The 21,288-nt window shown below is 44.7% G+C and overlaps 1 protein-coding gene across 1 annotated transcript in view; it reads right to left on the reverse strand.

Moving 5' to 3' along the window:
- Nucleotides 1–227: 227 nt before the first annotated feature.
- Nucleotides 228–21,288, reverse strand: part of COL4A1 (collagen type IV alpha 1 chain) — a 154,640-nt gene continuing 133,579 nt past the window's right edge. Inside the window, exons 43-52 of the mRNA XM_025364402.1 lie at nucleotides 20,703–20,836; nucleotides 18,074–18,146; nucleotides 17,132–17,203; nucleotides 15,804–15,932; nucleotides 14,408–14,506; nucleotides 13,178–13,390; nucleotides 12,165–12,342; nucleotides 6,565–6,679; nucleotides 3,678–3,850; nucleotides 228–1,704 (exon numbers count right to left, since the gene is read on the reverse strand). Of these exons, the coding sequence (XP_025220187.1) occupies nucleotides 1,623–1,704; nucleotides 3,678–3,850; nucleotides 6,565–6,679; nucleotides 12,165–12,342; nucleotides 13,178–13,390; nucleotides 14,408–14,506; nucleotides 15,804–15,932; nucleotides 17,132–17,203; nucleotides 18,074–18,146; nucleotides 20,703–20,836 (1,268 nt within the window). The 3' untranslated portion in view covers nucleotides 228–1,622. The remainder of the gene's footprint in view (nucleotides 1,705–3,677; nucleotides 3,851–6,564; nucleotides 6,680–12,164; nucleotides 12,343–13,177; nucleotides 13,391–14,407; nucleotides 14,507–15,803; nucleotides 15,933–17,131; nucleotides 17,204–18,073; nucleotides 18,147–20,702; nucleotides 20,837–21,288) is intronic.

Below are 21,288 nucleotides of genomic sequence, written 5' to 3' on the forward strand. Positions count from 1 at the left end.
ATGCCTGGGAAGTGGCATTTATACAGTGAATGAATGGATGGATGGAGAGATGGATGACAGCTGTCTTGGGGGACAGATGGAAGGATGCAAAGGAGGGAGTGAGGAGGCGACGAAAGAGGAAGAGATGGAGAACACCAATCTTTTTTTCCTTGTTGTAGTCACTATAAATCACCCCCAGTCTGTGACTCTCATTTGGAAGAAGTGCAAAATGAAAATGATCTAAGGTATGCAAAGCTTACAAATTTATTAGCAGCTTGTGCAGTAAGTTTCTTTTAATGCGTCTGTGGCAATACTAGCAACAAATTAATAAAAGCTTAATTTTTATACAAATAGTTTTATTACAAATTTGAATTCTTAAGAAATACACATTTAAAGAAATTACATAAAAGGCCTTAGTAGTCTTAAAAATGTTTTGGAGACTTTTAGTGAACTGTCATTTCAGGCCTAGTGGTCCGAATCTGCCCTCCTGCGGTCCATGCGATGCCCTGCTGAGGTCTGTGAACACAGCTCGTGACAAACCACGGAAATGGCCCCAATGTGCTTACGTGTGAAAATACTGATACTGTGATTCAACAGAGCTGTTTGTCAAGCCGGGATGCAGAATGAGGAATACTAATGAAATGACGGCCTTTAAGGTTGCTGCTTTTGAAGTCAAGTCATTCAGTTTGTGATTAGTGTTTAAAACCCTGAAAATATTTAATACAGAATAAAAACAATAAGCTCAAAGTACATGTTTCACTATAATAGACACCATATTCATGAACCTGGGCTTGGTTTTGGCAATACATAATTTTTGGTTTAGAAGTGAACAATGAAAACGGATGTTTCACATTCAATATCCTAGTCTTTATAAACCTACGTTAAAGGACAGCACAGTCTTTCAAAGGAAAAAAACTATGTAAGCTTTATTTTAACAGTGGAAGTCAAACTAAACCTTGATCTGCCTAATTGCTGACATCTATATAAATTACTAATATATATATATATATTTAATTTTCGACTATTTTTGGACCATCTTTATTCCACAGGAAAATTGTGATTTCTGCAAAAGCAGCTGCATAGTACCACACAGAGCAGAAAGACAGAAATTTCTATTTGGGGGTTGGAAGATATGGCTACTGAGTCTGTAATTCCATTTGGAGGTTCAAAAAACCATTTTTACATTGCTATTATTTGTACAGACCAAGGGACCTAAATTTTGAAACAGCTAGACAGTGATATAAACAAACATTTATCTCTGGGGGTAGAAAATTAATTATAATACAAGAATGAAAATGGGCAAACAGTATGGAAGGCACCCACACCTCCTAGCACCCTTTGGTTTTCTGATGGAGTTCTCACTTCACACATCAGTGCATTGGATTGCAGAAAATATTGATATTTTATTTCATCAAAAGTGCCATTTGGTATGCCACTATTGAAAGCTTATCGCTGTCTTTTTCTCCTTCAGCAAGTAGAGGTCAATGAAGCAGGGTGTGTTAGTTACGCAAATTCCTATAAGGCACTTTACGGTTTTCATACTGGACAGTGAGGTACACAGGATATATTTCTAGGGTTCGTTGCTGTTAACAATAAGAAGAAGAAGTAGCACCATGTTGTGACATTAGCTGACTCAGGCTTCATTATGTTCTTCTCATACAGACTTGGCAGCGGCTGACGTGCGTGCGCAGCTCCCCTGCCTTCAAGGTGGACGGCGTGGGCTTCCTAAAATACAGCACAGAGACAGACCATTAGCCATCATTTCACAACACATCAGAAACATGGCAGTCCTGCCCTGCTCAGAAATGTCTAAGGGGTCGGCCCAGCCCCTGGCATCAGGCCCCAACCTGGTACCACCCAGTGACTGCTGTCCACCTTACCATGAGCACGTATGTGCTGGGTGCAGGGCACACAGAACACTGAGGGTTACCTACCATCTGCACACCCAGGCCCTAACACCTGCCCCAGTGCCCACAGCCCCTTAGGGCAGAGCTGAAGTCCCGCCACATCGGTCTGGCTCCAAAGCCTTCGCCATTCCCCTCTGTGCCACCTGCCTCCTTGTACTACAATTTCACTTTTGGTCCTTTCTCCTCCATTAGATCATAAACTCCTCCAAGGTAAGAAGAAGATATTATTCTTCTCTGCAACACTTTACACACACAGTAAATGTTCACTAAATATTTGTGGAATGATGTGATGAGTAATAAATCTGGAGTAATTCCCTAGACCTCAAAATACTTTTATAACTTTTGAAGGATTTCTGTGGTCTGCTTTGAGGCCAAAAAGAGGGAAAGACATTTAATGTCCCAAATGTTTCTCAAGCTTAGAAACTCTGCATTATTTTGATTGTTGAAAAGGTAAAATCTGAACTAAAATTGGTACTGAGAAAATTCTATTAAATTTTTTTAAAAATTAAATTAAATTAAAATAGCCATTTATGAGAGTGCCTCATCCTAAAATTGAGGCCGCTTGTTTTAGCAACTTTTGGTGCAAATTCCAGTACCCTCAAGTTTATTATTTAAATTAATGGGATCTTACCTAATTTGCTTTGGGAAAACATTTTAGTTTATTGTATCAGGCTGCTGGTTAAAAAAAAAAACAAAACCCATTATTACCAATCAACCCTATAAGAGGACACTGCAGGGGCTGAGGCATGAACAAAGTGTGCTCATTTTGGTAGTGAATGGCTAAACTCTATCTGCAGCATTGATGTCAAGTTTCCAGTGCCTTGAAAGGCTCCAATAAACCACCAGTTAGGCACGCGGCACTTTTTGGATGAGTAACGAATTAGAGGAGTGAGTATGTCGTTCTGTCTCTTACTATCTAAGCTAGAAAGAGACAGGATCACAGCAGAGTTCCATATGATTCTCTCCAAAAAGGTGAAGACGAAAGGCTTATCTCCAGGGGTGAGAAGCACTTGTTTTGGAAACGAACAGTAAGCAGCTGTGCCAGCTCCGTCAGCCTCCTGCACCGTCAGCCTCCTGCACCGTCAGCCTCCTGCACCGTCAGCCTCCTGCACTGTCAGCCTCCTGCACCGTCAGCCTCCTGCACTGGCTCCAGCAGGGCTGCAGCTGGGGCTCCGGACAGAGGATTCATTATGCGCTCCTGGCCTTCGGGGACCGGCCCGGCTCCCAGTCAACTCCAGCAAGGTTAGTAGCCACTTGGGACAGTCATTTTAAAGGTGAGATTTTGGTAATGGAAAAGGAAGGAAGGGTCTTCCCTCTCAATTTCAGCTGAATTTGTGCTGAAATGAATTTTTATTTGCACAAGTCTAAAAAAATACCTTGTGAAGTCACTCAGAACTTACACCAAGTGTACATTACGATCGGTGTTATAAATGGCATGAAAATGAATGCTGCTCACTTCTTTTCCCCGGGATTATTAAATATACTGTATTTCAAACATGCTCTGTTTGGAGATTTCAGTTGCTTTAATTACATTTTAGTACATTCACCTAGAAAAAATGGAAAGTGACCTTTTTCTTTCACGGTTCTTCAGTTTATGAAAAAATTAAACCTATGACTCAAGGTCTGCCTTTGAAAATCGTCTCGGTGATCTGCCCATGTCGAACAGCAGCAAATGTTCGTTACATTTGTTCTTCGAGACTTTGCTTTGGACGATGTTATGGATCGTGGATGATTAAAAAATAAAGTCACAAAGGGGCCAGCACCCTGCAAAAAAGCAGCGCTCCCACTTACTTGAACATCTCGCTCCTCTCTATGGTGGCGAGCCAAAAGCTGTAAGCATTTGCGTAGTAATTACAGGTCCCACGGCCGTGACACTCGATGAATGGCGCACTTCTAAACTCCTCCAGACAGGAGCCAGGGGACGCCAGGGCTTGGCCAGAGCCTTCTGCACCGGCGCTGGTGTGCTGCGGGACAGACAAGCCGTGAGTCAGAGGTTCCCTCCTCAAACACTGGGAGAGATCGATCCTTCCCAGGAAGGCGCCAGGGTGTTCCCTCTGGAAAGCCACACACTGCAGCCTCATGTGGTCACCACAAGACACACTCTGTGCCCAAATTCTCGGGCTGGCCGCCGAGCCAGTGCCTGCATGGCTGGGGCCCCATAGTGCTCAACATGGCCCCAGGGATCATCTAACGGCTGCTCCCCAAATAGATGACCAGCCCAGCTTTATTAGAGTTTAAAGAAGAGCTCACTATGTATTAGATTTGAAACACTCCAACCCATTCTAACATGGGGCATGAGACAACAGCCAAAATGTTCAAATAATGTTGCAAACAACGGATGTGGAATCAGATTTTACAAATGCATTCCTGTATTTGCTATATTAGAGGCTATTTATCTTAAGGTAAAGAATAATCATTCAATTTTTTTTTCTTTAAAAAGAGAGAAAAACAAGAGTAAGAGAAAAAAATAGCTACTACTATAACTTTATCAAATTGCATTTTGGTCTAGCAGGTTTAAGTAGGACCTTCCTGTACTCAGAAATCAAGACCTTAAAATGAATGACATACAACCTTGACTAAGACATTACGACAGATCCCCATGACTATTATTTCAGATATGGGAAATGTGAACTCTGGAATTTTGGAGACACAAGGGACCTTTGAGGATAAGGCTAACTCCACTGATTCCCAGATGAGGACAGTCTGGGATCTGACCAGGATCACACAGCTTGAAGGCAGAGCAGAGGCAAGGACAGGGACTTCCAGACCAGAGCCATCGTCCTGAGAACTCAGAGGAGGTGCTGGGAGACACTGTTCTCTAGAACGTCATTATTTTTGTTTGCTCCTGATTTCGAGAAATTATGGGCAATCACTGTTTCAGGTCTTTGTGACACCCGGACAAGGGTTTGGGGTGACAACGGCTTTCCCGTGGTTCCTCAATGCAACTCCGGACTTTCCCTGACACACAGAGATTCCACTCAGTATTTCTTATAATTATGGAGCGGCAAATCCAATCTACCTTTTAATGAAAATGGCATGCTTATATCATTGTTAGTGTCCTGATTTCTCTATACTGCATGTTCAACCTTTTTGGCTCTCTCGATAAAGTAGTTACAATGCAGCACTTCAAATTATTGGAACAACCTGTTAATCTGGTGGTGGTGCTGCAACGTGAAGAGTCTAACTGCAGTACAATCAACCCAGCAAATCATACAATCAAACTTGTCTATGTGCACAAACATTTTAAAAATTGCTTTCCTGCCAACTTTTTCTACACTTGGAAAAATGCGTAAAAAAGCACAAGAAAAATCCAGTAGAAGGAAATCGCAATGGTGGGCACCTCACACACAGCGCGTCCGGAAGGTGGGGCAGAGACCCTCCCCACGGCTGGGGCGCAGGGCGGACGCCACACCACCCATCAGTTTTCTCGTTATCTTCGCTCAGCGTCCTCACTCAAACATTAAAAAAAAGGTTTTCCTGCCAATTTTTTCTACAATTGGAATAATTTACAGAAGAAAATAGCTATGAAGCCCTGTCCCCTGTCAGTCAGATGATAAATAATGTTCATCTGTGGGTCAAATGTACAACTCGCCCATTCCTGACAGTGTGAACATGGGACTAGGACTTCCAGTGATAATGCAGATGTGTGTGCAGAGTTGTTTACTGGGAATTGGCAAATTCCGGGATAACTCTGATCTTACAAGTTCACGACTTGTATATATTTAATCAATACTGCCAACTGAGGTAACAGAAGAAAACAAGCTACAATGAGCGTATCAAACAGGGGCCTTGTTTTCCGTTTCAATTGACTTTTGTGGGGAAGGGAAGCCCTGGGGCTAGGAGAGCAGTCCTTGCCCCGTGGGAAGGGTCCCAGGCAGCACTGGCCCAGGAGAGCCTTCGTGGAGGCCACAGCCAGCCCTCGGGTGTTCTCTCCCTAACTCAAGCTTCTGCTTTCCAGCTCGTTCGTGTTGTAGTAGAATGTGTACTCCCTATGTGCAGGCTCTCTTCCTCCTTTCCCTGAAAGAGGCCTCGACTTTGTGTAGAGAAGCTGGTCACATGGAGAAGCTGGTTTTATAGAGAAGCTGCTCATATGGAGAAACTGGTCATATACAGAAGCTGTTCACATAGAGAATGTGGTCATGTAGAGAAGCTGCTCACAGAGAGAAGCTGGTCATATGGAGAAGCTGCTCATAGAGAGAAACTGGTCATATACAGAAGCTGTTCACATAGAGAAGGTGGTCATGTAGAGAAGCTGCTCACAGAGAGAAGCTGGTCATATGGAGAAGCTGCTCATAGAGAGAAGCTGGTTGTATGGAGAAGCAGGTTGTATAGAGAAGCTGTTCATATTGCTGGTGCTGGAACAGAGCTGTAGAGCACCTGAGTGGAGCAGCCACAGGGAAGCAGAGGCCTGGGCCTGCATTTCCAGGAAGATGCTCATCCCAGCTACCCCGGCTCTGAGCAGAGGAGTGTTCTGGCTGGTGCTGGAGACCCCTGCTGTCACCAGGCAGAGCAGGCCAGGCTTCCAGGCATGCTTTGGAAGGGGACGGTTGGAGGAAGAAGGAGGGGCTTAAGCAGCGAGATGCAGAGAACCCCGAGGTATGGAGGCACCAGACAGAGGCGACTATGGGGCGAAAGTGGGGCTCTTCCCAGGATACACAGCGTCTCCCCAGACACTTACCATCACAAAAGAGTAGCCGATCCACAGCGAGGACCACCCGCTGGGGCACGGTGGGATCTGAATGGTCTGACTGTGCACGGCCATCACCATGGCGGGCGCCTCACACACAGCACACCTGGAAGTGGAGCAGAGACACTCAGCACAGCAGGGCGCAGGGCAGAGGCCGCCCTCCATGCACTGCCCCATGACCAACACTCAACGCCCTCACTCAGTCTTTCTGGTCCAATTACATATTAAGTGGGAAACGTGCCCATTGCTTAGACTCAGGTTTAGCACCTCCCTGTTGGTTTTATAAGCCTATCTCAGGATTAAAACATTCAATTCAAAAATAGAGCAGGATGGCCGGGTGCGGTGGCTCATGTCTATAATCCCAGCACTTTGGGAGGCCAAGGCAGGCGAATCATCTGAGGTCAGGAGTTCAAGTCCAGCCTGACCAACATGGAGAAACCCTGTCTCTACTAAAAATACAAAAAATTAGCTGGGCGTGGTGGCACATGCCTGTAATCCCAGCTACTCAGGAGGCTGAGGCAGGAGAATCGCTTGAACCTGGGAGGTGGAGGTTGCAGTGAGCTGAGATCGTGTCAATGCACTCCAGCCTGGGCAACAAGAGTGAAACTCCATCTCAAAAAAAGAAGAAAAAATTAGAGCAGGACACAGGCCTGTACTCCCGGCTACTAGGGAGGCTGAGGCAGAAGAACTGCCTGAGGCCAGGAGTTCAAGGCTGCAGGGAGCTATGTTTGGCCTGCCTGTGTGCCACTGCTCTCTGACCTGGGCAACAAAGCGAGACCTGCCTCTAAAAAATTGTTTAAAAAATAGATCCAACACGAGTTATTTAACTGTCTGTCTCGAAGAAGGGAAAAATAGGAAGGCAAAGCTCTAACAGTGGCTCTCCCGGAGGGGCTGGGGTTACAGGCGGCTTTTCTTCTTCGGGCATTTGAGTGTTTTCCAATCTTTCGACAATGAGTATGTATTTCCACAAGCACAATAAATGCTTCAGAAAAAATGCTGGTGAAATCCAAGAGCTACTCCTTTTGGAATGCAACAGTTTGTTTGAAGCTATGAATAATCTTTAGTATAAAAAATGCACTTAGTGAGTTGAGTAACTAAGACAAATAATGCATGCTTTAATGAACTTGAGGCTGCATGTCCACGTGGGCCTCTTGCGGGAAACTTGTTTTCTGGTCTGCCCCCTTGGCTCAGCTGTCCAAGGTCTGAGGCCATCAGTATCCACTGCAGCTGAAGTGACCCGCAGAGGACCCTCCCAAGGACAGGATGCCCCTCAAGCCAGGCTGATTCAGCTCAGGCTTGGGACTGTACCAGAAATAAATTAACACAGCACAGTGCTCTGACTAAGACCCTTTCAATGAAGGGAACCCTTGATGGTGGGATAATGCTTTGTTTTAAAAAAAAAATTAAACAGCAACAGTGAATAATTACATTCGAGTCACAAAATGAACAGAGTGTTAACAATGCTGATAAATGACTATAAACGGTGTTAATAATTACACCTAGTTATATTGGGACATTTGCATGAAAGTGGATCAGAAGGGGGAATAGGGCTGAATGAGTCACTTGATTTTCCATGGACATGTGTGTGTGTGTGCGTGTGTGTATGTGTGGTGTGTGCAATTTTCTATTTTATTCACCCAAATGCAGATGAATTAAAAGGTTCACTTAAACAACAGTGACTGAAATTGGCCTCATACATCTGCCACCATCTGTTTGCTAGACACAGACCTAGAAATACAGCCTGGAGCGAAGCGTTTTGTCTTTTTCAGACGGTCTCTGGGCTGAGGGCTTCAAGGGTCTATAGAGAGGGTGGTCCTGCCCCATTGCAGGCTTAAAGAGCTGTGTGATTCCTTAAAATTCACATGGCCACATTCTCCATATTGCATATGAAGAAACTAAGGCCAGGGTTAGTTGTGTCCAAGACAGAACTAAAATGCACTTCTCCTTGCTCTCAATCCAGTGGTCTTTTCGTCAGAGCAATTAGCAATCAGTATTTCTCTCGTGAGTCTTGACTGCAGAAAGCTAGAAAGTACTTAGAAAATGGTGCCCTGCTATCAGGATGAAAGCAGTAAAACTGCCACCTTTTCTGCTCAAAATGAAGGCTTTTGTGTCATTTGCTGTTTCTAAAATTTAGCTTTCGGACCTCCCTAAAGGGAAGACCTGGGAAGGAACCTGTAAGTCCTGAGAAGTCGTGGGAAACCACTAAGTTCAGTAACCATGGAAACCTGCCTGCTCAGAGACAGGGACAAAGGGGCAGCCTCTCTACAACAGGGAAGTAAAGGCAGACTTGATGCAAAGGCAGCGGCTTCAAGTACACGCCTGGGAAGGTCTCTTCCTGCTGAGCTTCGAGATGTCAACTAACAGACGTAAAAATCTGGAAATGTAAAGTCCTGGGACATTCCAGGACTTTCTGGTCCAATTACACATGAAGTGGGAAATGCCATGCCCCTTGCGTAGACTCTAAGGTTTAGCAGCTCCAAGTTGGTTTTACAAGCCTGTCTGAGGATTAAAACATACAGAAACCTCAGACTCTTGGTGCCCACAGACCAGGGCTGTTTTACTGAAAGGAATGCATCCAGAGCAATGCCGGTCTCAGACACGCAGGTTCTCTGAGACCTGTTTTTGGAATACCACCAAGGCATGCCAGAGCTCCTGTCAAGGAGCTCGGAATCAAGGTCAAATGTTAACGTCAAGAAAGTAAATAGGAAACATACCAATGAACAGTTTTTTTTCTACCTGTTGTGTAAAGGAAGCTAAAAAGAGAAGCCCACAAAAGTTGTTACTTTTCCTTCTAGTTATCAGGCATGGTTCTGAGCAAGAAAAGTCTCAAAACAGTCAATATCTGGCAGCCACTCGCACAGGTGAAGTATTGCCTGCATTCTGAAAAGCGCCATTCAGGAAGTGTCATGAATGATATTCTCCATTTTAACATCAATAAAATAAGTTTTCTCATAGTTCAAAAAAAAAAATCTAAGAAAACGGTCAGTAGATAGTTTAATGTAAGGGGATCAAAGACCTAAGATTTTCCCACATAGGAGGCGCCTTCCAGCCCTCTGGTCCATGGCCCCACGTGACATAGCTCTCTCACTAAACTGTGATCTGCCAGGACCTGCCTGGCATATAACCCTAGTCTTCCCCGAAACAGGGCATGTTCATCTAATGAAAGGAGTTGGGCTAAAGGCACAGCCTAGGGCAGCTGGGCAGGAGCTCCAGGGGTGATTCCAAGCATCTGCTTCCCTTTTCCCTTTTCTCTTGAATGCAGGGCACTTCTTAGCTGATACTGCTACATCTTTCTTCATATTCAAAGACTGCTGATTTCTTTAAAGGGAATATAAAAACCTTTTAATATTTTTATTATCTTAATACGTAAAAAGTAAAATTACAGAATAGCTTCTTAGTCAAATGAATTTGTTCACTGGCCACTTTCCTATTATTTCTGAGTGTTTCTAAGCAATAACCTTTTTTTTTTTTTTTTTTTTTTTGAGACAGGGTTTTGCTGTTGTCACCTAGGCTGGAGTGCAATGGTGCGATCCTGGTTCACTGTAACCTCCGCCTACTATGTTCAAGCAATTCTCCTGCCTCAGCCTCCCGAGTAGCTGGGATTACAGGCATGCAACACCACAACTAGCTAATTTTTGTATTTTTAGTAGAGATGGAATTTCACCATGCTGGCCAGGCTGGTCTCGAACTCCTGATCTCAGGTGATCCACCTGCCGTGGCCTCCCAAAGTGCTGGGATTACAGGCGTGAGCCACTGCACCTGGCCAGCAATAAACTTGTAATTAGAAGGAAAGAGGCAAAGAGAGGACAGTCATGTTACTTTCAGTCGTAATAATTTCAGTTTCCCATCTTACTTCCTATCAGGGAGGCTCCTGGGGTCTGAAAACATACTTCAGATATTAGTGCGGATAAACACTTAAGGGAAATCGCTGAGCCAAACACATGCATTTTCAATGGGTACAATATCACCCAAGGGAGCAAAAATTGGTGGCACTGGGAGTGTGTGTATTATTGTATAATTTTTAAATGTATAAATCTGTATAATTTTATGTATAAAGCACAGATAGACATACAATACACAAACAGAGGACATATACAGTATGTCTGCGGTACTACAATTTCACAGGGGCCACCTCACACCCATTGGGATGGCTACTATGAAAAAGGCAGAAAACGACATGTGCTGGTGAGGACGTGGAGCAACTGGAACCCTGTGCACTGTGGCAGGAATGTAAAGGGTGCGGCCACTGTGGAAAACAGCATGGAGGTTTCTCAAATAACTAAAAACAGAATTACCATATGATCCCACAATTCTACTTCTGGGTATACATCCAGAAAAATTAAAAGCAGGCTCTCAAAGAAATATTTTCACACCCATGTTCATAGCAGCATTGTTCGCAATAGCTGAGGTGTGGACAAAACCCAAGTGTCCATTGACAGAGGAACGGATCAACAAAACGTGGCACCTACACACAACAAAATATTATTTGGCCCTAAGTACGAAAGAAATCCTATCACACGCTATAATGTAGATGAACCTTGAGGACATTATGCTGAGTGAAATAGGCCAGTGACAAAAGGCAAAATATCATATGATTCCACTTACATGAGGTGTCTACAGGGGTCAAATTCACAGGGACAGAAAGTAAAATTGGGGTCACCAGAGGAGGGATATGGTGTCAGTGTTTAATAGGGACAGTTTGAGTTTGGGAAAATGAAAAAGTTCTGGAGACAGATGGTGGTGATGGTTAAACAACAATGCACATGTATTTAATGCCACTGAACTGCACACTGAAAAATTATTAAGATGGTAAATTTTACGTTATGTGCATTTTACCAAAATTAAAAATAATTTCTAAAAAAATTCATAGGGGCAGGGATGATTCAGAAAACAGTGTCTTCAAAGGCTCCTTGGGGAAGTTACTATTTTTTAAAAAAGAAAGATAGACAAACACTGTTCCGACACTGGCTGAAGAATCCAGTGACATCACTTTGCTTATAGGAGGAAAGCTAACCAGCACAGTGAGGAGGTAAAACAGAAATTCTCTCTGCAAGCCCGGTATTATCTCACCATGGTTCTGCACCATAATTTTAAAACACAATAGCTGACTTTTTATTTTTTTGCTTTTTGAGACAGGGTCTCACTCTGTTGCTCAGGCTGGAGTGCAGTGGCGTGGTCTCAGCTCACTACAGCCCCAACATCCCAGGCTTAAGGGATCCTTCCTCAGCCTCCCTCGTAGCTGGAAGCATAGGCTCCCGCCACCACACCCAGCTAACTTTTGTATTTTTTGGAAAGATGAAGTCTCGTCATGTTGCCCAGGCTGGTCTTGAACTCCCGGGCTCAAGCGATCCTCTCGCCTCAGCCTCCCAAAGTGCTGGAATTACAGGCACCAGCCACTGCGCCCAGCCAACTGACTTTTACGTCAAGTAATTTTTATGGTTGATTTCCATTACAAAACTCAGATATCACAAATAATAAACTAAATGGCAATGGATTGAATATTTCGGAGAAAAATAGAAAAAATACGTTTGTTCAGACTAGACACTTTTCCTCTTCAATTATGCATTTGTTCCTACAAATGCTCGACTCACCTACTAATAAAGGGTCTTATGTTGTCCCCCGTGATGGGTGCCATTGACATGGGCATGGGCTCGGGGGTGGACAGCCAGTATGAGTAGTCATTTCGTGATGCAAAGTTGCACACGTTGTTAATGTTGCAGAACAGGAAGGGCATTGTGCTGAACTTGCGCAGGCAGCTGCCGGCCGTGCCTAGACAAGGGAGAAGACAATGTGAGATGTTTTCTTTATAATTCACAATCTATCTCTATGTAAAGTAGATTTCAGCTGGACAACAAGCAAAAACATGTAATCAACATAATCACGGAAATGGAAATGTATAAAGGATTCTGTAGGACATTTTTGATGAAAGGAAACAAAACCAGTTTACCAGCACAAAGAAACCTTTTCCTAAAGCTGAATTCTAGAAGGAACTTAACATACGGTTCATTATACAATGGACAGTAACAAATTGGGCAATGTCTTTAACAATAGTTTTGCAGAAAATGCAGAGATGCTCTTTCTACAGCAGCTTGCTGATTCTAACCCTGATAAAAGTTAAAGGTAGAGACAATTAAAACACAGTTTGCTGGAGGTTATCTGGGGCAGACTAAGATAATGAGGACAGATATGTAGCTTTCTGCTGACCTAAACTAGAGGAGCAGAGCTCAAAGCTCAGCAGCCGTACAGAATTTCAGACAGGATAACGTGGACATTTTTCACAAAGAGCAATGGTTAAGTTGCATGAATGCAAGATATTAAGTGCACTCCAGGAATCTTGATCCTACTTGATAATTTGAAGATGAGATCTAAAGTTTTATTAATTTAAAGATTTTTGAACATTCAGTCTCCACATTTCTTGGCTTGCCATTAGTAACACAGCAGCTGTTGAACTGATTATTTGTAATCAATGGAGAGAAATGGGGCCGGGCTGCTTTTTCACTGGCTACTGCCCTCAGTGCAGCAGCAGACGCGAGTCCAGCGCTGCGCACCAAAGGCACTCAACACACCTACACTGAATGGATGTGTGGATCTGCAGGCTTCTTACCCAAGTCCTGGCCATGGGCCCGTTCGTTGCCTTGCACGTAGAGCAAAGAGTACCCATGGTAAAGAATTTTGGTCCCAGAAGGACACTGTGGGTCATCTATTGTTTGACTGTGCCTGGTCACAAGGAAGCCGTGATCAACAGATGGGGTGCCTGGGGGCCCCATGGACCCTGGCAACCCATCGGGGCCTGGTGGACCTGGAAATCCTCTTGGACCTGGAAGACAGGAGACAAATTAGTTTCTCTAATTGCAAACACGCTCCCCTGAAGGCTTTCAAAATCATTTGCTCCAAAGAGTTTTCAATATTTTATATTTCCACAAAGTATCCTACCTATTCATGTTACCAAAAAAGTCTAAAAAGAATGCATGGCTAACTAAACACAGCCGCCTGCCTCCTTCGTGGTGTCTTGACTTTTTCTTTTCACCTGCCACCTCAAAACATTTTTATACGCACAGTCCTTGGTGCAGAGCAGATGCCTGAACAATTCAGTTCAATGAATATGTGACATATATGAAAATGGACATATGAATAAATGAAAATGAATGACGTGACTCTGTGCATGTCATTCACATGGAAGTGTGGGGCTCCTGTTGCGGAGGATTATCACAGAATTATTAAACAACCTCATCTTAAGGCGTTTTCTCTTCTATAGCAGCCCAAAGCCTACGTGTGGAAATGGAGCAGTAGGGGACCTCTCAGGCAAGGCCTGCTTCTGTCCCCTCTCTAACTGTGCCACGTGCCAAACTGTGCGCAGGTCAGCTGGGCTGAGCTCTTTGTTCAGTTAGTCAGCAGCCTCAGCCTTGTGCATCACAGCCTTCATGGAACACTCGAGTGTCCCTTCTCCTAAGGAAGGAGATCAAGTTTATCCCATGCCTTTGGGCCAGAGATGGCATTATACTCATTTCGACTTTCCCTTGTCCTTTGCTGAAATAGAATTTTCATAGCTGCAGCTCACATCCCACTTAGGAAACCACATGGGCCGCCACTATTGGCTGCCTTTCAACAACATCTGGGAAGCGTATGCTTTGATCAATATCTGTCTCTACACAGAAAGAAGGACACTTCCTCAGCTCTTCTGTTTGATCCTATTTCTTCTAAGAAACAGACTTCTTCGGAAATCTGTCAAGTAATACACCCAACTTCATTTTGCTGCCCCCCCATGCCTGGGTCTGCTGCTTCTGTCCCAAAGATCCCGGTCGAGGGTAATTAGGTTGGAAGTCTCACAACCTACCAGTAGGCCCGGTAGGTCCCGTCTCTCCTTTCTGGCCAGGGGCACCGTCGAACCCAGGAATACCTGGAGGTCCAGGTATACCCACCAATCCTGTAACACCTGAGGCAGAGGAAAAATGATTTATGATCCCGTATGGCAGTAAGCTGTATCTCTTTCTTCCCTTCTTAAATGTCTTTTCAGTGTTCAAGGAGGCAAGCATAGTCTCACTGCAGACGAGAACGTTTTCTTGGACAGCCAGGAGCTGCTTCCCACAAAGCCGAGTACAGACTTGGCAGAAGCAGCTGGATATTCAGCTGGGGGTGTGTTTGGCCACCTCGTTCTGAGTTCTCCCTGGTTTCTCGCTGTTTGGCAGATTGGTTTGGAGAAGGCAGGTGATGTGGAGGGAATGGGAGACTGGATAAGCCTTTCCCTCTCGGCCATACACTGGGGTCTCAATTTTTAGGCAAAGATATACTGACACGGACAGTTTTTTGTTTTCATGTACATAGCTTATTCTTTTTCTTCTTCTTCTTTTTTTTTTTTTTTTTTTTTTTTGAGACAGGGTCTCGCTCTGTCACCCAGGCTGGAGTGCAGTGGTGTGACCACCGCTCACTGCAGCCTCAACCTCCCGGGTTCAAGCGATTCTCCTACCTCAGCTTCCCGAGTAGCTGGGACTACAGGCATGCACCACCATCCCTGGCTAATTTTTTTTATTATTATTATTTTGTAGAGATAGACTCTCCCTATGTTGCCGAGGCTGGTCTTGAACTCCTGGGCTCAAGTGATCCTCCCACCTCAGCCTCCCAAAATGCCAGCATTACATAGGTGTGACCCAGTGAGCCTGGCCAGCTTATTCTTAAGTATCTTTAAATTTTCATTGATGCTACCTTTCAACTTTAAATGTTTTCATTCTCCTTTACTTCCCACCCACTCCTTATAAGTAGCTCTTAAAATAGGAGATGTTTAGCTCAAATAAGCAGAAGACTAGGTTAAGGTTTTGGGAAATAACAGAGAATGGTACAGACGGTGCCGATCAGGCAGAGCTCCTGGACGCATGGATGGACAGCACCGATCATTACCATTCCAGATTGCTACCTGCCACCCCCATCTGGAGCGGGAGGCAGGAGGGGGAAGGTAATGATCTGGTTCTTTGAGCCCATGTTTTTCTAACTGAACACAGATGTGTTGTTATATGTTCCTCTAGCTTTTCCTGGATTTTCTTCTGGATTTTTTTTAGGCCCCTTTAAAAATGTCATAGGTTTTGATATGCATTGAAGGGAGGTTAAGAAACTCATATTCATATGTGTGTGTATAATCATTACCCAGAAACTTATTTTAGATACATGGGTGAGGAGGAACTCTGCCCACCACCCCTCTGGGCTCCCCATACCACCCTGCACAGGCCAAGCTTTCTCACCTTGCTGGCCTTTGGGGCCTGGAGGTCCCTGAAGCCCTTTCAGCCCTGCGGGGCCCTCAGGACCAGGGAGCCCGGGCTCCCCTTTGATGATGTCGTAAGGACCTGGGGGGCCAGGAGGACCCGGGAGACCTGTGGGAATAGGGAAGGCATTGATCAATTTCACTGCCCACAACTGGGGAGGAAACAACTTTAGGAGGAGAGTCCCAGGTGAAGCTGTCCAAATGGAACATCCTTCTCAAAGGTGAAGTCATCATCAAAACCCAAGTAATCAGATCTTCACAAAACACGTCCAATCTGCACATCTTTGTTATTTAACCTGAAATCCTGAACCCTCGGGCAAAGGCACTGGGGCATCAGTGTAACTCCCCACCGCATTCTGGGCTCTGGGACCCCTGACCACTGCCCTGCAGCCTCACACCAGCCCTCCCAGTGGGGAGAGAAGCTTGTTCTTCCCAGGCAGCCCCCGCTTCTGACATGGAGAGTGCCCTCTGCGATTAGGACGTTTTTCCCACACTCCTCTGAAACCTGCCTTACTGTACAGTACCATGCTGGTCCTCGTCTTTGAGCGATGAATGAACTTAATCCTTCTGCATGACAGGTCTCGGCGTGTGGTAAGAACCACACAAAGTGTGAGGTCCCCTCGGCCTCCCCGTCTTCAGCCCAATACCCTCAACTCTCGCTCCCCTTCCACGCACCCTCCCTCCCCTCTCCTTCCTTGGGTTCCACGTCTCAGGGCATGTGGTTTCTCATTCTCTCTCCCAAAACATGGTTTGGAAAATTAAATGATGGCCTAGAAATATGGTCTGCTCTACAGAGAGGAAGCAGGATGAACACTGTGCTTACACCATTCCCTTTGGAGATGATGTCGTGGTTTTCAGCGCCCTTCATGCTGTGGGCTCCCACCGGTGGAGAAGCCAACAGCACCTTTCCCAGGAAGAATTTGTGACTGTGCAGCAGGAATGTACTCCGTCTCTAAGTGCAAGATGGATTTTCTTCCCTATTATAACTTTCAGTGGTTGATTTCAGGTTAACTTTAGAGCCTTGGGGAGTTTTTGAATTCTGAGCCTGTCAGCGAGACCCTCAGCCACCCCTGCCCTGGAGTTCCCTCAGTCCCGGATTTATCAGATTCTACTTCCAGACAAGTTGCTGGTTCAAACGTCAACTACAGGAATCCTGACTTGCTGCAAAGAATTCTCAATCAACTGTTTTGAATAATTTTTGAGTCATTTTACATATGAAAAAGCAAACACCTCAATTCTGTGCATTCCTGACTTTCACATTTTCACAAAGCACCAGTAAGGTATTCACAGATTAACAAATTCTCCTACCTTTAGCTCCCGGGACACCTTGATCGCCTTGATCACCTTTAATTCCCTGGAGGCCAGGAACACCTTTTGGACCTAAGCAGAGGGAAAACATTGTCTTGCACAGAATTCCCAATGATATACAAATATGTGTGTGTATATATCTCTCTAGTGCACACACATACATGTACACCAATGTATAGATAAATGCATATACACACATATACTCATATATGCCTACCCATATATACACATTCACACAGCTGCTTATGCATGCATGTATACACACATATACACACACATACACACACACACACATATACACACATATATGCATATATACACACATATACACACATAGACGGTGAACAAATTTCCAATTTATCTTCCAGGAAGAAAACAGCATTATTTCTGGTCGCCTGTGTAAAACTTCTGATGAAACTTTTTTCTAGAACCCAGAAGCTACATTTTTATAAACATGCAGCAAACTGTCAAATGATCCAACTAGTGGAGGGGCACAGGGCTCTGTTTTTGGTCCTGATCTGATTCACACATGTCCCCAGTGGGACCACAAGACACCTTGAGGCTGAGACCTGTTTTATTCGCCTTTCATGTGTATCTGACTCGGCAGTAAAAACTGCAGTGAGTGGGAGCTGGTAAGCATTCCGAAAAATGTGTGTTTAATACACGAATAAATTAATGAATAGCCCAAATCCATGACTTCTTAGTGAGATGTTAATGATCCACTGATTCTTAATAAGAAAATCAGAATATCTTTATACTGGCATCCATAAGATTACACAAATTGGGCTGCCACACAGAAATGCCGCTTTTAATTTTCAGGGAACAGTATCTCGCCCTGTAATGGCACCGGTGCTATCAGTGCTAAAGTGCCCGAGGCTAGGAAGCTCTTCACACAGCACCTCCTGCTGCAAAGGCTGTGCAGCAAGACCTGTGCTGTCTTACCTTGAAATCCTGGAACTCCTGGAGGCCCCATATCACCCTTAGAGCCTGTGATTCCTGGAGAGCCACCAATGCCCTAGACACACAAAGAGGAGGTTGGAAATTGCTCAGGATATGTAGGCTAAGTCTCTCCTGTAACCTGCTAGCTGGAGAACTGAAACAGCCCCTCAGTGTTTTGCTAAGCACATCTGTGAACAAATGGTGCCTTGTGGTTTCTTAAATGATAGAATAACACCACCTCTGCATGTGCCTCAATCGGGAAGCTGGAAAGTAGAAGCGTTTGTTTCCCTCCCATGTGTCTCCTCTGCTTGTCCATCCACAGGGGAGGCCTCTGAGGAGCAGGCAAATGTCCCGCCCTTGCCACCTCCAGCTCCCAGCACGATGCCATGGACAGAGCCAGGGCCCCTCAACACCTGTGATGGCAACACAGCCATCCAGCACCACCCAACAAGCTTTTTTGAAAACTTTCTGCTTAACCCTCGAGTGCAGTCAGTTTTCTTTAGAATTAGTTTCATGTCTTATCTGAAAACTGATTTTAAATATACAAAGAAAATTAAGAAATGCTAAAGAACAAGTATTTTCCTTTACACTATGGCAATATTCTTGTATTTTAAAATATGGGCTCATTTTCTTTCCATTTCAACACAGTCGTTCCTTTCTCTAGTCGTGGACAGCAACATGTAACAAGTTGTTTTATTTCTTACGTAGATTTGTTTCTTAGCCTTATTTTAAAAGTGTCAAACCAAAATAACATGAACAAACATATACGTATATAAACATATATACAAACACATATTTATACATATGTATGTATAAAGAGACAGACAGACACTGACTGGCACCAGGAATGGGATACATTTCTTTTTTTTTTTTTTTTTTTTGAGACAGAGTCTCGTTCTGTCGCTCAGGCTGGAGTGCAGTGGCGCCATCTTGGCTTACTTCAATCTCTGCCTCCTGGGTTCAAGCAATTCTCCTGCTTCAGCCTTCCAAGTAGCTGGGATTATAGGCATGAGCCACCATGCTAACTTTTGTATTTTTAGTAGAAACAGGGTTTTGCCATGTTGGCCAGGCTAGTCTCGAACTCCTCACCTCAGGTGATCTGCCCACCTCAGCCTCTCAAAGTGCTAGGATTGCAGGCGTGAGCTACCAGGCCCAGCCGGGAATGGGGTGTATTTCTATGTTACTGAGGAATAAAAATGGGAATACATGAATATTTGACAAATGACCTATACTTACGTTACTGGAAAACTGCAATATAGCAGTAGGGGCCCGAAAACACATTCACATACACACTCGCTATACTGTGAGATATGCACACAGCTTTGAGGACAGGGAGTGGAGAAACATGACTACTGCGACTCCTTCTAGCCAGTTCTGTGTAATTATTCATAAGCATTTCATAACTGACTGATTCAGAAGTAAATCAGTACCACAGATTGTTTTGCACCTAGCAAGCTTAGCTACTCTGTGTCCATCCTTGAGAAAGCAGTCTGATGACTCTAAGATATGTCTGCTGCTGATGAGCAGTTCAAATTCTCCTTTTAAGGGAGAACATGTGCTGACTTACAGAAGAACCTCGTTTGCTCCAACGTAACTGCAGAGGTCTGTCTCAAATCCCTCCTGCTCTAACATAACTGCAGAGGTCTGTCTCAAATCCCTCCTGCTCCAACATAACTGCAGAGGTCTGTCTCAAATCCCTCCTGCTCCAACATAAATGCAGAGGTCTGTCTCAAATCCCTCCTGCTCCAACATAACTGCAGAGGTCTGTCTCAAATCCCTCCTGCTCCCGATCTCCCCTGACGCACTCTCTCTTTCTCCTAATGTGTGTTAGAGAGAGAGAGACAGACAGACAGATGGAGACAGAGAGAGGAAACAGAGAGACAGACACAGAGAATAAAGCTCTGCTAATCCGGCTATTTGAATGAGCGAGCCACGTAAACACAATCCTTTAGCCATGGATGTGGTTAAGTTAAAAATCAAACCAAAGATCCATGACCACCACTAAGAAGGGCTACATATTCAGGTGCAGCAAAGAGCCAAAGTAACATCACACACACACACACGCAAACACAAATGGCTGCTGGTCGCTTACTGCACCCTGAGATGTGCTCCTCTGAAGGCTTGTCTAAGTCACCACTTAGACTCTGTATCTGGATCAGGCCAGTAAAGAGAGATGGGATATTGCTGGTTATCTTTTATGACTTGAACTGTTCAACTGCAATTCCCAGTACTCCTGCCAATCCTAAGAGGTGGCGGGGCTAGTTTTACAGAATTGTTCTTTGCAAAACAACACTGGCTTGTTTTTTACATTGAGTTTGTAAATAGTTCTTAAATTTAGGCATTGAGCCATAATTTCCAGCAGTGTAACACTTCCCTTTTATGGTTCTTGGAAAACTGGATTGTAAAAAAAATGTTACAATAGTTTCCTACTCTGATGCCAATAAAGATGTGGGTTACTGGCAAGAAAGAAAGAAAGAGCTGATTTAGTGGGGATGTGGGAGTATAACACACACACACACACACACACACACATATATACATACACACAATACATACACACATAGACACATATGAATACTTGTGGCCAGAAAATACTCCTTTAAAAATAAAAATCTACAAATCGATAACTCACAGGCATGCCCTGGAATCCAGGGTCTCCCTTGGGCCCTGGGACACCGGGTGCTCCTGGCCAGCCTGGATTTCCTTTGTCACCTTTAACTCCATCAATCCCAGGAAGCCCTGGAGGCCCCATGGGTCCCGGAAGTCCTAACGGAAGAGAAGAAAGCCACATATTTGGGGTTAAAGATGCACAAGTGTCCCTGGGCTGTGGTGCTATCAGTACTGCCACCCACGGGCCCCTCGCTGATACAACACTGGACCAACAATGAGAACCCTTGAGACGGAAATCGAGGCAGGTCCAGGAAGGGAGGAAGGAAGGAAGGGAGGGAGGAAATAGAAACAACACTGTCTCTGATACAGCACTGGACCAACAGTGTGAACCCTTGAGACAGAAATTGAGGCAGGTCTGGGAAGGAAGGAAGGGAGGGAGGGAGGGAGGGGAGGGGAGGGGAGGGAGGAGGGAGGGAGGAGGGAGGGAGGAGGGAGGGAGGGAGGGAGGGGAGGAATAGAAACAACACTGTCTCTGATACAGCACTGGACCAACAGTGTGAACCCTTGAGACAGAAATTGAGGCAGGTCTGGGAAGGAAGGAAGGGAGG

Source organism: Theropithecus gelada, chromosome 17 (assembly GCF_003255815.1).
Source record: "Theropithecus gelada isolate Dixy chromosome 17, Tgel_1.0, whole genome shotgun sequence".
In the NCBI taxonomy this organism is placed as follows: Eukaryota; Metazoa; Chordata; class Mammalia; order Primates; family Cercopithecidae; genus Theropithecus; species Theropithecus gelada.